Source organism: Cetorhinus maximus, chromosome 6 (assembly GCF_964194155.1).
Source record: "Cetorhinus maximus chromosome 6, sCetMax3.hap1.1, whole genome shotgun sequence".
Classification (NCBI taxonomy): domain Eukaryota; kingdom Metazoa; phylum Chordata; class Chondrichthyes; order Lamniformes; family Cetorhinidae; genus Cetorhinus; species Cetorhinus maximus.
In genome coordinates, this window is record NC_135884.1 from 55,675,699 (window position 1) to 55,694,051 (window position 18,353).

The 18,353-nt window shown below is 43.3% G+C and overlaps 1 protein-coding gene across 9 annotated transcripts in view; it reads right to left on the reverse strand.

Annotated features, from left to right (window-relative positions):
- The window catches only part of chl1b (cell adhesion molecule L1-like b), a 954,137-nt gene that overhangs the window by 409,833 nt on the left and 525,951 nt on the right, over positions 1-18,353 (reverse strand). For all 9 annotated transcript variants that reach the window (XM_078543741.1, XM_078543742.1, XM_078543744.1 and 6 more), the window contains 2 exons: positions 18,141-18,252; positions 17,812-17,978 (listed from right to left, as the gene is read on the reverse strand). In XM_078543741.1, the coding sequence (XP_078399867.1) occupies positions 17,812-17,978; positions 18,141-18,252 (279 nt within the window). The remainder of the gene's footprint in view (positions 1-17,811; positions 17,979-18,140; positions 18,253-18,353) is intronic.

Sequence of the window (18,353 nt, forward strand, 5' to 3'; positions counted from 1 at the left end):
ATTTTACGTGGGTGGGCCAATTAAGGCCCGCTCAGCATGACACGCATGCGGAAGTGCTGAGCGCTCGCTGTGGGGGCGGGGGGAATAGGCTGAGTCAAGGCCTGCGCTTAGCACAGAAATCTCCCTGAGACACAGAGCTGCCTCAGGGAGATTAGTTTGATGGTCGAAAATTTTAATAAAGAAAAGAAATTTCAGACATGTCCCCTCATGTGATAGTGTCACATGAGCTGGGAGATGTCACTGAACTTTAATAAAAAATTTTACTCAATTTATAAATGCTTCATGAAACCTCATCCTGCCCGTGGAAGAGGTTTCATGATAAATGCAAAGGCCACCTGGGCTCTTCGCCTGCCTCCAACTTTAAAGTTGGATGGGCAGCTCCGTTAAGTGTTTTAATTAGTTTTTAAATGACCTTAATAGGCCTTTGACAGTTCAGCGGGCACGCAGCCGACGCTGGTGCACACCTGCCAAACTGGCCCTTCACTTCCTCTCTCCTCACCGTCCAAGGGCCCAAACACTCCTTTCAAGTGAAGCAGCATTTCACTTGCATTTCCCCTAACTTAGTCTACTGCATTCATTGCTCCCAATGCGGTCTCCTCTACATTGGAGAGACCAAACGCAAACTGGGCGACCGTTTTGCGGAACACCTGCGGTCTGTCCGCAAGAAAGACCCAAACCTCCCTGTCGCTTGCCATTTTAACACTCCACCCTGTTCTCTTGCCAACATGTCTGTCCTTGGCTTGCTGCATTGTTCCAGTGAAGCCCAACGCAAACTGGAGGAACAGCACCTCATCTTCCGACTAGGCACTTTACAGCCCTCCGGGCTGAATATTGAATTCAACAACTTTAGATCTTAAACTCCCCCTCCCCCCATTTCTTTCCCCCCCCCCCGCTTTTTTTTTTCAATAACTTATATAGATTCTTCTTTCCCCACCTATTTCCATTATTTTTAAATCTAAAACTAAAACCTTTAGTCTTTCCACCCCACCCCCACTACAGCTGTACTTTGAATATCCTGTCTTCCATTCTTAATTAGCACTTTTCTCAGACAAATACCACCACCTTCAACACCTCTTTGACCCTTTTGTCTGTGACATCTTTTGATTATCTGCTCATCTCCACAATCACCACACCACACCCTCAATGTGTCTCTCCCCCCCCCCACCACCAACCCCCCCACCCACCTTAAACCAATTTATATTTCTCCCTTCTTCTAACTATGCTCCAGTTCTGCCGAAGGGCCATGAAGGCTCGAAACGTTAACTGATTTCTTCTCCGCCGATGCTGCCAGACCTGCTGAGTTTTTCCAGGTAATTCTGTTTTTGTTTTGGATTTCCAGCATCCGCAGTAGCTTTTAGCTTTTTGTTTTTATCTGAAAATTGGAATGACATGCGGTGATGTCGGGACGCACACCCGACATCACCGTGCATCATTTTATATGTCGGAGAGTGGGGCCGGCCTCCGCACGCTGACCCGAAGATTCTGGCCCTAATGTTCTTGTGTTTGAGGTGTTGTTAATGACTATTGTTGGGGTCTTCTGAGGTAAGGTTTTAACATCAACTTCATTCAAAACATAACAAAGAATAACTACACCTAGAATGAGGCTTCATCTTTGCCATTAGACTGAGGGAGAGAACATGATCATGATAGTCACGTGATCTTACATCACTTCCCCAAGATTATGCAAACCATCTCATTTACATATTCATATTAACCCTATACGCTACATCTCCCCACAAGTCTCTGACTTCATCTCTGATTCACAGGGGCAAACGCTGCGGTGATTTCGCCAGTCTACTCAACCGTGCTCAAAGCTTTCTCAGAGGAGACTATGAATTCAAGCTCTCCATGCATTCTCTCGAACTCTGTTAAGCAGGATGAGAAATGACAGAGGATACCAGTTCACTATTCAAGCTATCTTCAAGGTCTCCTAAAGAACTAGTCAACTCTGTAGAAGGTCGCCTCTTTGTGGAAACTAATGCACTCCTGTTCCTTCGCACTATTCCATTTTCAGACTCCACAGGATAGGATCACGGATGTGGGATTTTCTCAAGGATGTGGCCTTGACAAGCTTGCTCATGAATCCACACTGACTCTCCAGGCTGGAGATCTGGTAGCTTGTGTACTCTTTGGTAATTATTGTAGTTCTGCATTTGACTTCTCATATTTTCTGCGTTTCTCCCTCATCTTGTCCAAATCTGCTGCTGTCAGACACGGCCTGTGTGTGTGTGTGTGAAGGAGCAGGAAGTTGAGTCCTCAGCTTCCTTCCATTTAAAAGCTCTCACGGAGAACAGGCCGTCCTGGAGTGGGGTAGAACAGTGCCAGGTTAATATCATTGTTCTTTTTTAATAAAGCCTTTGCCATCCACACCCCTTTTTCAGCCTCACCATTAACTTGAGAGTATCCCAGTAAGCTAGTCACGTGGACAAACCTGTAAGCTTCAGTGAACTCCCTGAAGTATTCATTAGCAAACTGTGGGCCATTGTCAAAAATGACAAGGTCTGGAATCCTGTGAGGGGCAAAAATTTCTTTCATTGATGTAATGACAGCCTCAGACATATGACCACGTAGACATTTTACCTTTATCCACCTTGAATAGTAGTCAACCATGATTAAAAAACGTTTTCCCTCTGAGCTCAAAAGGATTTATCCTGAGGCATTCCTAGAGTCTGGGCGGAAATGAGGGTGTCATTCGTGGTTCCCTCTACTCATGCCGATGGATAGCACATGTGATGCAATCGGGTATCATCCCTTCGAATGATTTGGAGAACTCTGGCCACCAGACCGAATTTCTCGCTCTGGCACGACACTCTGTGAAACCCAGGTGAATATGCTATAACCTCTCCAGTATATAGAATCGTAGGACTCTAAGTATAACCAGTCTCTCATTATAAATCAGCAAGTCATCTAGGACACTGAGATGTCTTCATTTCTCAAAATATTGTCTCAGGATAGGAGTTTGTGGCGTACATTCAGCCATCCTCTGATGCAGTACTCACAGACTTGAGCACATTTTTCGTCTTACATTTCTGATTTCACTTACGTGTAATCTTGTAGCTGGTAGATATTTGATCATCAGTGAAGTAAAGGTCTCCATGTCTTCCACAAAATGTATATCCCCTTGTTCTGGCCTTGTTACAGGAATACGTGACAACACATCTGCTGTAATTTGTTTCTTCCCTTGCACCTATTCAGCTGCAGCTTCAAATCTCACCAAACTCATACAAAATCTTTGCACTCTTGGCGGTATCTTTGCTAATTCCTTCACATTCAATAGAGTAACCAAAGGTTTATGGTCAGTCTCAATTGTGAATTCAACACACAGGACATAATCTGCAAACTTCTTGCAAGCCCAAGTTGCAGCTAAGGCTTTTTTTTTCAATAACTGCATACCTTTGTTCTGTAGCCAAAGAACAAGATGCATACTATACCGGTCTATGTTTACTATTCCTCTGAGTCTGGAAAAGTACAGCTCCTAATCCAGTCGATGATACATCTGTGGCAACAATCATAAGCAGTTCTTGATCATAATGAGTCAATGTGTCCAGTGATTTTAACATTTCCTTGATCCTTTCAAATAACACCTGTTGGGCTTATTCCCAGCATCAAGCCTGGCTCTGTCCTAGCAGCTGAAGTATGGTTCATTCATGTTGGCGGAGTTGTATAAGAACTTCCCCACTTGATTCACCGTCCCCATAAATCACTGGAGCTGTGTGACATTGAGGAAATAGAAATGCTTTAATCGCTGCTCTAGTTTTCTGAGAATCTGCACTGTCCCCTGATGCATGGACAATATGTCCAAGGAAATTAATAGTCAGTTGCGAGACTCACATTTGTTATTAAGAGAAAGTCCTGCTTTTTGTAGATGTTGTAGCACAGCTCTCATTCTGGCATCATACTCAGTTGCAGCGGAACCATGGATTAGGATGTCATCCATGTGGCAAATTACTCCCTGTAATCCTTCCAAGATACATGTCATTGTCCGCTGCAAAATCTCAGGTGCAGATGAGATAACAAAAGGTAATCTGTTAAAGCAATATCTCCTAAATGGTGTAATAAAAGTTGTAAGTAATTTAGATTCCTCATCCGAGTGTATTTGCCAAAAGCCACTATTCATGTCTCGCTTAGTGAAAATTGAACTCTTTCCCAGCTTTGCCAGATTCTCATCCACAGATAACATTGGATAAGTTTGCCTTTCACCATTTTATTCAACTGTACAGATTTTTAGTGATCCATTTGATTTCGTACTGGAACCATACCTGAACACCAACTTGTAGGCGAGATTACCCCATGTCGTAACATTGCGTCAACTTCCTGCTTTACCTGCTGCAGAAGTGGGTGAGGAACTTTCCTCAGTGTAAACAAACACACCAGCTTTGCTTTTTGAGGTGTAAGGTGACATGATGAGCTGTGTTCAGCTTCCCAAGCCCTTTGAACAATTGTGGAAATTCAGCTCTAAAATCTTTAGGCTGCTCTTGGCTTTCCAATTCCTCCACTCTGCAGACCAGTTGTAAATCTGTACACAATGAGCAATCCTGGTTCTGGATTACACATTGTGTAAAATTTTGGTGATTATCTTCTCTTTCTATTGAAGTGTTACAGTACATCTGGACCATGACTTTAAGTTGTTTGCCTCCTGGTCCATGGAGTTGTACACTTGATGGTTGAAGACGATCTCGCTCAAACGACAGTTCGGCGTTGGAAAGAACTCCACTGTCCAGTTTAAAACAAGTTTTATATCCGGCAACTAAAATTTCAACACTCCCAACAACTTCCTATTGACCCTTTAATTTCGCCCAGGAATGGCACCTCTACATCATTAACATCTTCAATTTGTTGGATTTTACTAAACTTTGAGGGGTTTTTTTTGTTTCTGCCATGTAAACTCCTTGCTACGACACACTGCTTTAAAATGACCCATCATCTTACAGAAGTGGCATGCTGCAGTTTTGGCAGGACAATCTCTGCGTCGATGCTGCCTTTTCCCACCACACTGATGAAACTTGGTTATGACGGTTGATGCTCCCTCTTCACGCTTCCCCTGTTTCTGTACAGCCACATTTTTAACTCTGAAACTTAAACTCTACCGAGTTGGTGCTCCTTTGCAAATGAGTCTCCCTGTAACCTCAAAGTACTGAACAATTCTGTTTCTTAACCTCAGCTCGCCTGGCCAGCTGAATGGCCTTGGCTTTTGTTAAGTCATCCCACGACTGCAAGAGGTCCAACAAGTTTTTGTTTAAGGCACCTACAATGATTCTCTTTTGAATTAATGCTGCCTCTAAGTTCCCATACTCACAATTTTCTGCCAGTCGGTATAGATCATTAATAAATGAATCGACATTTTCACCCGCTCAACAATGACACTTTGCCACTTTTCCTGAGACTGAAGTAGGCATTGAATGCTTTCATTACTTTGCCATATGTAGTGGTTTCCTTATTGATCCCTTGCTTGACTAGGATATCGTCTGCATAGCCACCCATTACATATAGAAGTGTACTGACCTGCTCCTTGCTCAGCTTTGTAGGGAATCCCAGTGTGGTGCAGTATCTTGCAAATCTTCGGTGCCAGTTCAGCCACACTTCAGCTTAGTTTGGACTTGCAACTTGCTTGAAGCAATCTGTCAATGACAATGACTTCGCCATTCCATTCCTTTTTTAAAAAATCTGCTGCTTATCCATATGCTATTCGGTTGCTGGCTGTTCATTTTCCTGCTGTCCATTTACCTGCTGCCACCATCTAATGTTCTGGTGTCCGCGGTGTTGTTAATGACTACTGTTGGAGTCTTCTGAGGTAGTGTTTAGCATCAGCTTTGAACAAAGAACAAAGAACAAAGAAAAGTACAGCACAGGAACAGGCCCTTCGGCCCTCCAAGCCTGCGCCGATCATATTGCCCGTCAAACTAAAACATTTTGCACTTCCGGGGTCCATATCCCTCTATTCCCATCCTATTCATGTATTTGTCAAGCTGCCTCTTAAACACCACTATTGTACCTGCTTCCACCACCTCCTCTGGCAGCAAATTCCAGACACTCACTACCCTCTGCATTAAAAACTTGCCCCGCACATCTCCTCTAAAGTTTTCTCCTCTCACCTTAAATATATATCCCCTAGTAATTGACTCTTCCACCCTGGGAAAAAGCTTCTGACTATCTACTCTGTCCATGCCACTCATAATTTTGTAAACTTCTGTCAAGTCGCCCCTCAATCTCTGTCGCTCTAGTGAGAACAATCCGAGTTTCTCCAACCTCTCCTCATAGCTAATAACCTCCAGACCAGACAGCATCCTGGTAAACCTCCTCTGCACCCTCTCCAATGCCTCCATATCCTTCTGGTAATGTGGCGACTAGAATTGCAGGCAATATTCCAAGTGTGGCCTAACCAAGGTTCTATACAGCTGCTCAAAACATAAAGAATAACTACATCTAGAATGAGAGTTCATCCTTGCCACAAGGCTGCAAGAAAGAACCTGATGATTAAAGTCATGTGATCTTGCACTACTTCCCTGAGATGATGCAAACTGTCTCATTTACATATTCACATTAACCGTTTACACAACAGGCCTTGATTTCAAGGAGGATGGAGTATAAAAGTTGTGAAGTCTTGCTGCAACTGCACAGGGCATTGGTGAGGTCACACCTAGAGTACTGTGTACAGTTTTGGTCTCCTTACTTAAGGAAGGAGATATTTGTATTGGAGGTAGTTCAAACAAGGTTCACTAGGCTGATTCCTGGGAAGAAGGGATAGTCCTATGAAGAAAGGATGAGTAGGTTAGAGTTTAGAATAATATTGAAACATTTAAGATTCTTATTGAAACATATAAGATTCTGAGGGGACTTGACAGGATAGATACTGAGAGGATGTTTCTCCCTCATGGTGGAATCTAAAACTTGGGGACACAGTTTCAAAACAATGGGTCTCCCATTTGAGACAGAGATGAGGAGGAATTTCTTCTCTTAGAGGACCATTTGTCTTAGGAATTCTCTTCCATTGACAGCAGTGGAGGCTGGTCATTGAATATAGTCAACGCTGAATTAGGCAGAATTTTGATCTATTAGAGAGTCAAGGATTATGGGAGCAGGCAAGAAAGTGGAGTTAAGGCCACAATCAGCCATGATCTCATTGAATGGTGGAGCAGCATTGATGGACTAAATGGCCTACTGCTGCTCCTATGTCTCATGTTCTTGTAATATGCATTTGCCATTTGATAATGCACTTTACATATTTGTCAGATCTCACTCAGTTGATACGGAACTCATTCTGTTTTTAAAATGTTGTTATATTCCCACAACTCGATGGCTTGTCTCACTTCATACGATCAGAGATCTCACTTGTTAATGCTTCATTAACCTGGATTTACAATCAAGTGAAGGTCAAAATCATTAAAGAATTGGATTAGGCCAGCAATCAGGCACAGGGATCACAATGTGTGATTAACGTGAGCATGCAGCCCAGCACTAACGCGCTGTTAAGTACCTGCGTGTCTCAGTGGGTTGCCCATGTGTGTGGGGCTAGCACCACTCAAAGTCACCCTGCATCTCTTAAAGGGTAGGTGCAATTTGGCTGGAATTGGTCCAAGAAGAGTTTCTGAACAGGAAGAGAAGTGGAAATGGCTCAGCCAGCCCGAGAATATGTCCCAAGGTTCTCTGATGCAGCTCCAGAGACATTGGTGCAAGAGTTGGACAGGAGGACAGGGGGCCTAGAGGCCCTCCAAACAGAGATTACAAAACCAGCAGGTGCAGCTGTCAATGCTCTCAGTCTAGTTTAAAGGAGCTAGATGGAATGCCTCAAGGAGTTCAATGGTCTTACACAAATATTCAAGGTCAGTCTTATCCTTACAAGTGAACCATCAGTTCCATTCGCCACATCACTATCATCTACCTATCAACAACTTGCATCAACCACGACTCATCTCATAATCAAAGCTTCACATCACTCTCACACACTTAACATTGCTGCAAGCCTCACACTGCAACTCAGAGTTTGCACACATGGCTTGCTATTCAACTGTGGCAGTAAAAGCACACAAACAGTTCACCACACTCAGTGACAGATTTCCCTCTTTTCTTACAGCACAAGGTGGCGCATGATCAGGTGCAGCAGCAGGGACAAGTCTTGCTGCATCTTCTTACATCAGTGGAGGAGAGGTCTTGCCCAGCGGCGTGGCTGAAACCACAGCGAATGACAGTACGTTCTTACTGAACAAGTATTTTCCTGCCCAATCTACCTTCTCACGCCCAACTTCCTCTCATCCCATAATGTCTTGTGATTTAGTGTCTTGTGATGGTGTAACCATGCTCCTCCACCCCGTCCTTGTGCCTTTATCCTTTCAGATACTCGAGAATTGCCATCTGGTCAAGAACTGGTGCAGGAGCTTGGAGTACAAGAGGAACAAGAACTGATGATGACTGATTAACAGGAACGGTAGCATAATGGTAATGTCACCGGACTGGTAACCCTGAGGCTCAGGCTAACATTCCCAAGACATGGGGCAGGATTTTTGGGTTGGTGGACAGCCGTGATTGGTGGGCCCAGGAGAGTTCGGGGAAAGGACTGACGCCTTTGATCGGCCCCCGATCACGATTTCACGTTGGTTGGCTAATTAACGGCCAGCCAGCGTGAAAAGCACACTGAAAGGCTCAGTGCTTCTGGGGTGGGGGCGGGAGGAGGGCGAGCGCTGAAGTCAGCGCGGGCGTGGGGGAGCGCGAAATGAAACCTCCTTGAAGGCAGAGAGCTGCCTCAGGGAGCTGAAGAGTTTAAATTCAATAAAAACAGGCTTTAAAATCCAGAAAAAATGCATCAGAATAAGTCACCTAAATATGCTGGAATTTGTGTCAAAACATTTTTATCTTTTTTAAAATTAATCTTAGAAACCTCATCTCACCCTTGGATGAGGTTTCCTGAAAAATGCAAAGGTCACCTGGCCGATTCGCCCATCAGCCAACCGTAACGTTGGACAGGCAGCAAAATAACCCAGTTAATTGCGCCGTTAATGGGCTCAATAGCATCTTAATTGTTGGTGGACGCACTGCCGACTCGTGCACGCGCCCGCCGACCAAAATATCACGTGCGTGCGTGATGATGCTGAGACGCTCACTCGATATCACCATGCTCTATTTTACACTCGAGTATGTTGGGCACGCCGAGCGAAAAATTTTGGCCATGGGTTCAAATCACATCACAACAGCTGGGGGAATTTAATTTCATTTAATTCATAAATTTGGGGAAAAATGCTGGCCTCAGTAATGATGCTTATGAAACAATCAGATTGCCGTAAAAACCCATCACTGATGTCCTTCACGGAAGGAAATCTTCTGTCCTTACCCAGTCTGGCCACGTGGCACCAGACCCACAACAACGTGGTTGACTCTTCATTCCCCTTTGAAACGGCCAAGCAAGCTACTCAATTGCATCAAGCCACTACAAAGAAGTCAAATAAGAATATAATCAGACAGACCATTGGGCATCAACCTAGGTACCGGAAATGGGGCACACACTGCCCAGTCCACCCTGCAGAGTCTTCCACACTAATATCTGGGACTAGTGAAAACATTGGGAGAGTTATCCCACAGACTAGTCAAACAATGGCCTGACCTAGTCATATGGAATCATAACTTACAATGTCCAAATTCCATCACCATCCCCTCGGTATGTCTTGTCCCACCAGAATGACAGATCCACCAGAGGTGGCGGCACAGTGGTATACAGTTAAGAGGGAATGGTCCTTAATATTGACTCTAGACTCCATGAAGTCTTGTGGCATCAAGTCAAATATGGGTAAGGAAGCCTCATGCTGATTACTGTTGACCGTCCTTCCTCAGCTGATGAATTAGTACTCCTCCATGTTGAACACCAATTGGAAGAAACACTGAAGGTGGCAAGGGCAAAGAACTACTCTGGGACGGGACTTAAGTGTCCATCACCAAGAATGGCTTGATAACACCACTACTGACCAGCTGGCCAAAGCCTGAAGGGCACATCTGCCAGATTGGGCTTGCGGCAGGAGTTGATACATCTGTCCATGACAGTATTGGTAGGAATCACCAGTATACAGCCCTTGAGGACATTCTCCATCACATTTTGTAGCACTACCACCATGCTAAATGGAATAAATTTGGAACAGATCTAGCAGCTCAAAACTTGGCACTCACGAGGTACTATGGGCCATCAACAGCAGGAAGATTGTATTGAACAACAGGCTGTAATCTCATAGCCTGGTATACCCCTCACTCTACCACGACCGTCAAGCCAGGGGACCAACCCTGGTTCAATAAGGAGTGCAAGTGAGCATGTCAGGGCAGCACCAGACATATCAAAAAAGCAAAGTGATGGATGGTATCATTGACAGTGCTATCAAGTGACACTTATTCAGCAATAACCTGGTGAAGCTATAACACAGGACCACGTGAATGCCAAACAGCAGAGTAGCACACGAGGGACAGAGCCATGCGATCCCATGACTAATGGATCAGATCAAAGCTTTGTAGTCCTGTCACATCCAGTCATGCATGGTGGTGGATAATTAAATGACTAAAGGGGGAAGGCGGCTCGACACTTATCCCCATCTTCAATATTGGGAGAGCCCAACACATCAGTGCAAAAAAATGAGACTGAAACATTCGTAACTATCTTCAGCCAGAATACCGAGTGAATAATACATCTCAGCCTCCTCCTGAAGTCTCCAGCATCACAGATGATGGCCTTCAGCCAAATTGATTAAATGTTATATCAACAAACGGCTGAAGGCACTGGATATAGCAAAGGATATGAACCGTTACAATATCCCAACAGTATAATTGCAGACTTATGCTCCAGAAGTAGTTGCGTCCCAAGCCAAGCTGTTCAATACAGCTACAACACTGGCATCTACCTGACAAAGTGGAGAAGTGCCCGGGTACATCCTGTGCATAAAAGCTTTACAAATTCAATCCGGCTAATTACCACTCCACCAGTCTACTTTCAACCATATATGAAGTGATAAATGATGTAATTGACAGTGCTATCAAGTGGCACTTATTCAGCAATAACCTGCTCATCAATGCTCAGTTAGGGTTCTGCCAGGACCACTCAGCTCCAGGCCTCAATCCAGCCTCAGTCTAACCATGGACAAAAGAGCTGAATTCGAGAAGTCAGGTGAGAGGCCCTGCCTTTGACACCAAGTGTAGCATCAAGGGGCCTGAGCAAAATGGGACTCGGCAGGGGTGGAGACTCTACACCTAGCATGAAGATGGTTCTGGTTGTTGGCCAATCATCAATCATCTCAGGACATCAATGCAGAAGCTCCTCAGGGTAGTCAATAGAAGAGTTTGATGGCCCTAAACATTTCTTTAAAAGCTTAGTTCTGAAGAAATACATGCTTTTATACTGACTGGAGGTGCTAGGTGCATCACAAATGGCCCTAAGTTTTACAAAAACACATTTGTTCTTGTTAGCAAAGTGTGGGAAAGAACACAAATTGCCTCCAGCTTTATCTCTCATCTCCTTGTGTCTGTGGTAATGCTTGAACTCTTGAAAGTCATTGAAGCATAACCAACTAAATTCCTTTTACTAATTCTCAGAATTAAGCTTTAATTGTTATACTGAAACTTAATATTAAGATTGCATTTATAGTTTTTAGTATAGTTTTATTTATTTAGTCTTATTTCCTATCAATTAGAATTGCAAAAACTATGTTAAAAGTTACATTTTAATTACACTTGGAACTCATTATCCTTGAATTCCTGATTTTCATAATCACCATGCAGCCACCAAGATAGTTTGCGCTAAGGCTAACAAGTGGATAAGGGAGATCCAAAGCCTGTGTCTGAACACAGAACTTGCTGTGCCTATGACTGGATGGATTTCTCAGCAGTTCCGGTTTCTGGGGATATCCTAGATGGTTTCAGTCATTCTCATTCTAGTGGGGCCAGGAAGGACCCGAGACAGGTGTAGATGTTTCTGCATGTGGAAGAAACTGACAATGGGCCATGCCTAGTATCCAAAGTAGAGTAACAGTGAATGCAATTCTCACTTGCTGTTCATAAATTGTTGTTCAGAATATTGTAACACATGTAGTGTTGCTTATGCTTAAGTAAATTTGTAACAGTTAGTAATATGGGCCTGCATCTTCCGGTTAGCAGCAAAGCTGTCCACCAAGATTGTCCTGACCCGACCCGACGCTACTGCGCGTTTCTTCCAGGATCTTCAAACCCTGCTGCCAGAGAAATCCGCAACACGTCGTCCCTCGGGGAGCTCCATTGGAGTGGAGTAGAGTCGGGGGAAGAGAAAAAAACGCCACCTTTTGACGGCATTAACTGTAATATTCAGGTAAATATTTGAAGGTCCAACCTTTTAATGAATGTTAGTGAACAGATGAGTGAATGAATGGGTGAGTGGATGAATGGGTGGGTGAATGAGTAAATGTGTAGGTGGGTGAGGTGAGTGAGTGGGGTGAGGAGGTGTGAGGCGGTGAGGTGGGTGAGTGGGTGGCTGGTTGGGGGGATGGTTGTTTGAGGGGGGTGTTAGTTGGCTGGTGGGGTATTCAGGTCGGGATGGGTAGTCGAATGTGGTCGGGGATATTCAGGTCAGGGGGGTGCAATCTGGTTGTCGGTTGGGCGGGGTGGTAGTCGGGTGGGTTGATTGTGAGCAAGGGGGTGTTAGTTGTGGAGTTATCCAGGTGTTAGACCAGGTTTCAAACTGTCTAACATTTCTTGGGTAACTATCAAGGTAAGTCACTTGGATCCATCTCAAGCTTTCAACTCGACCTGAGAGTCGGAGAGATTCACACAGGGTCCCAGACAATGGAAAAATGTCTGTTCGAAATTTGAACTTCCCGGGCAATTCCCACTTAGGTCCACTCATCAGGATTTCCACAGGGTCCTGACTCACATCTTCTGTCATATGTCCAGACTCTGATGATCCGGAGACCAGAAGATTCGGGCCATGGAATCAACTTTGAACCATTGAACATGGGATGCCAAATTTATGACTATAAATGACAAGTCTCTCTGTTCCTGCACACTGATTAAAATTGTACCCATTGTTTTGTTTTACCTTTTCTGCAATCTTCCCACCAAATTGAATCAGATTTCTTTGGTTTAAATTGCATCTTCATTGTGATTTGTGCATTTTACCAGTCTGTCTATGTTCTCCTGAAGTCTATTGCCATCCTTCTGTTCACTACATTTTGAATTTTGCGTCATCTGCAAAATTTGAATTTATTCATCGATCATAAAGAGCAATAGTCCTAGTGATGCCTGATGGGGAAAAGCACTGCATACTTTCCAACAACCTGAAACATAATGGTCACCACACCCTCTGCTTTCTGTGTCCCAGCCAATTTCATTTCCATGCTGTCACTGCCCATTTAAACCCATGGGCTTCAATTCTGCTAACAAGTCTATTATGTGGATATTTCACTAAATTCCAACAGCTAACTTACCTTTCATCAATCTTCTTCATTAGTCATGCAAGGACAGGAAAATGCCTACACAGAGGTAAATATTTCATTTATTGACTAAATGTGGGACGGAAAGTTGTTTGATGAGGACTTTAACGGAACTGGGTCGAGGGTGCAAAAGGTAGATCGCATTAATGAGATCTGGGAAGAAACTTAAGAAAGATCAGGATTCAGGGATGGGCCTCAGAAAAACATTGGATTTGAAGGGAAAGTGGGAAAAAGTCAGAGATAGTAAATAGATGGTCGCAATCTTAGTGACGAAGAATATAAGTGTGAGGCAGAAAGAGCAGGAGGGCATCAGAAAGCAGCTGCTGATTTTTTTTATTCTCTAAAAGGATGTGGGTATCACTGGCTAGACCAGCATTTATTACCCATGCCTAATTGGCCTTGGTGGTGAGCCACTTTCTTGAACCGCTGCAGTCCATGTGGTGTAGGTACACCCACAGTGCTGTTAGGAAGGGAGTTCCAGGATTTTGACCCAGCAACAGTGAAGGAACAGCAATTTAGTTCTAAGTCAGGATGGTGAGTGACTTGGAGGGAAGCTTCTAGGTGATGGTGTTCCAATGCACCTGCTGCCTTTGTCCTTCTAGGTGGTAGAGATCACAGGTTTAGAAGGTGCTGTCGAAGGAGCTTTGGCAAGTTACTGCACTGTATCTTGTAGATGGTACATCCTGTTGCCAACTGTGCATCAGTGGTGGATGGTGTGAATGTTGAACAAAGAACAAAGAACAAAGAAAAGTACAGCACAGGAACAGGCCCTTCGGCCCTCCAAGCCTGCGCCAATCATATTGCCCATCAAACTAAAACATTTTGCACTTCCGGGCTCCGTATAGCTCTATTCCCATCCTATTCATGTACTTGTCAAGCTGCCTCTTAAACACCACTATCGCACCTGCTTCCACCACCTCCTCTGGCAGCGAATTCCAGACACTCACTACCCTCTGCATAAAAAACTTGCCCCGCACATCTCCTCTGAAGTTTTCTCCTCTCATCTTAAATCTATGTCCCCTAGTAATTGACTCTTCCACCCTGGGAAAAAGCTTCTGACTATCTACTCTGTCCATGCCACTCAAAATAATCATGAAGGTGGTGGATAGCATGCCAATCAAGCAGGCTGTTTTGCATGGTATTTACCTTCTTCATTGTTGTTGGAGCTGAACTCATCTAGACCAGTGGAGAGTATTCCATCACACTCCTGATTTGTGCTTTGTTGATGGTGGACAAGCTTTGGAGAATTCCCAGCCTCTGACCTGCTCTTGTAGCCATAGCATTTATATGGTTGGTCCAGTTCAGTTTCTGGGCAATGGTAATGCCAAAGACGTTAATAGTAGGGGATTCAGCAATGGTAACGCTGTTGAATGTCAAGGGGAGATGGTTAGGTTCTCTCCTGTTGGAGACGGTCATTGCCTGACACTTGTGCTGAGAATGTTATTTGCCAATTTATCAGTCCAAGCCAGAATGTTGTCCAGGCCTTGATGCATTTGGACATGGACTGTTTCAGTACCTGAGAAGTCGCAAATGTACTGAACATTGTGCAATCATCTGCGAAGATCCCCGCTTCTTGACCTTATGATGGAGGAAAGATCATTGATGAAGCAGCTGAAGATGATTGGTCCTACGACACACCCCTGAGGAACTTCTGCAGCAATGATCAGGGACTGAGATGATTGACCTCCGAAAATGACAACCATCTTCCTTTGTGCTAGGTATGACACCTGCCAGTGGAGCGTTTTCCCCCTGATTCCCATTGACTCCAGTTTTGCTAGGACTCCTTGATTCTACACTCAGTCAAATGTGGCCTTGATGTCAAGGGCAGTCACTCTTACCTCACCTCTGGAGTTCAGCTCTTTTGTCCCTGTTTGGACCATTTACAGAGAATAGGAATTATGCTTGCTCCTTAAGTTGACCCTAAAATGCTTGTGATTTTAGAAGAAGAGATAAAGGGTTTATAGGGCATGATGTAATAATCAAATCTGGCTTGTATCCTTTGTACTTAAGTGAGCAAAGATTGTGGTGATAGCTATGGGAATAACTAGAACAGAAGAGATTGAAGGTTTTGTTGGTGACAATGGCCCAAATTTTCTCTGACCCAACAAAACTACCCATTTTCAGCCATATCTTTCGATCCTGGCTGAAGCAGAAATGGGCGTCGCAGGTGCTCCAGGCCAAGTCCAGCTCGCATAGAAAATTGGAAGCAGGAGAGGACATGTCCCCTTTTTATGACAGTATCTGCCATATTCAGGTAAGTTTTTAAAGATCGAGTCTTTTAATGAATGCATGTGGCTGAGTGAAGTGAGTGGATATTTGGGTTGGGCGGTGTACCGGGTGGCTGAGGGATAGTCGGGTAGGGCTGGGATAGTCAGTTGCTTGGAGGGCTAGTCAGGTGCTTGGGTGATAGTTGGGTCAGGTCAACGGTTAATCAGGTGGTCAATGGGCTATCAGATGGTCGGAGGGTGGTGTAGTCAGGTGGTCGGAAATTGATTGGGGAAAGCGGTTGGTTGTGACGCTCAGTTGAGTTACACAGCTGTTGGACGAGGTATTAAATTGTCTATTATTTCTGGATGAATATCCAGGTGTGTCCTGTGCATCTGGCCCACGTTTTCGGCTGAGCTCAGGGTCGGAGACATTCGCAGAGAGTCCCGGGAAGTAGGGAATCAGCTCATCAGAAGTTTAAACTTCCCAAGCCATTTCAACCTAAGTTTCTGTGTCACGACTTCTGTTGGGTCCAAATGTGCATCTCCCAACATACGTCCCATCTCTGATGATCCAGAGACCAGAAGATTTGGGCAAGCGAGTTTAAGGCTGAAGATGAAACTTGTATTTTGAACAGAGGCTTTTGTGTTGGTTGGAGGAACAAGTTAGGAGTTTGAAGCTGCAATTATAAACAGTTGAGGCAGACATTTTGCCAGGTGTTGTGCAAAGTAAAGTGAGGTTAAAGGAGGATGAAGGCTGTAGGTGGTGAACGATACAAGGAATTGGAACAAGATAGCCTCATCAGTGATGTAAACAGGAACGGAAAGCATATGGGAAAATTCAATGGGAAGGGTGGAACAGTTTATACAGAGGGTAAATTTTAGAGAGGACTGGAAGAGAGAGCGTTTGTAGTGTGCAGGGGAGGATATCTTGGGGAGAAGGTCGGAGGCGGTACACAGCAACGATTTTAAGTTAGAGATGTGAGGGCTGGTACTGGGTGACATGCTTGATAAAGGAGACAATGCCAAACGTGTAGAGGGACAGCCAAAGTGTAACTTGTTGATAAAGGACGTGTAACCGCTATGATATGATGTGACAGATGAAAAATAAAGCCCAGTGCAGACATATATATTTAAATTGATAATAAAACTAGAACAGCATCCAATTAGGTATAGAACAGGATTGGCAACTAAATCTTGCTCAGTAGAATACATTTAGTAAAGAACGTGAAGGATAGAGGGGACTTGGAGTTGCCTTACTGGTTGAAGATAATATGATGGCGATAGAAGAAAAAGGATATAAGCAGCAGTAAGATAGACAAACAATCCTTCCAGGTTAAACAATAACAAAGGATCCATCACTCCAACAGGGTGACCCAATCATGGAAGGGAATTGGAGAAAGAAATATATAGGCAAATTTGTAAAATGAGTGGCAGGCATAGAATAATAATCATGGGAGATTTCAATTATCCCTCAAATAAACTGACAGGGATAAGTAGTGAAGGAGAAAATGAAATCAAGTTTTTAAGGTGTATACAGGACTCCTTTATCACTCAATATATAAGTCCAACAAGAAAAGAATCACTGTTGGATCTTGTCCTGGGGAATGAACCAGAACAGACTGGAGAAGTAAGAATAGGAAATCATGTTAGTAATAGTGATCATAACATAGTTAACTATTTTGTGTACAAGAGTTAAATATATGGTATAACTATATAGCAAAGTTTGACTAAGAATGCAATCATATATGTTGTTTTCTGATTCACATTCAGAAAATATTACCAATACTGAATTTATGACAAAATGAATTGCACTAGAATAAAATACAAGGACATATGTCTAAAAGTGTGCCAAACACCAGAGAAGATGCTGCAGTTTTTTTTATTTTTATATATGCTATCAATGCCCGTAACCATAGAAAATTCTATGCTTAGCTTCATTAAAACATTACACAAGTGGTTTAAAATTGATTTGTTGCCATCAATAGAACTGGAAAAGCTTCATAAACAAAGTCTTATGAGTGATTGAATATAATTAATATCCTTGGAACCAAAATCAGTTAAAATAGTTCCATGATTGTTTAAAACAATTCTATTGTTGTTTAAAATAGTTTCCAGATATGGATTTATTCATATTACAGAATTAGAAAAATATCACAGCTAAACAGACAAGATTGACCTACCCCTGACTTCTAACATACTGGTTGTAGTGCCATTGCCTAATATATTAGTTGCCCAACAAGTATAGAATCCTCCATCTTCCCTCTGGACATCCTTTATTTCCAAAGTGCCATTTTTATGCATAAAATAATTCTGGCCCTCAAGTGCAGTTTCCATGTCTTCCTTTAACCTATAGGAAAACAAAGTCAGAAATGATCATGTTAAATTAGAATGTATAAACTGTATAAATACATAAATGATTCAGAGGTTATAATCTATAATATATTTTCAAACAGAATTAACAGTAGATTAGTATAATGTACATCTTCTTTGTGAATAAGCAAATTCTTACCAAAATACTGTGGGTGAAGGAGAGCCAAATACTTTACAGTGCAGATGAGCTATTTTTCCTTCAACTGCAATATATTTCTGATCGTCAGGAGTCAGCATCATTGGTGCAAGATCTGTTGATGAATATCAGTAAAAATTAAAAATAAACGCATTGTATAATTCTGCTTATTCAGTGGGTGCCAGGGACTTCGAGTGTTTGAAGCTTGACTTTACA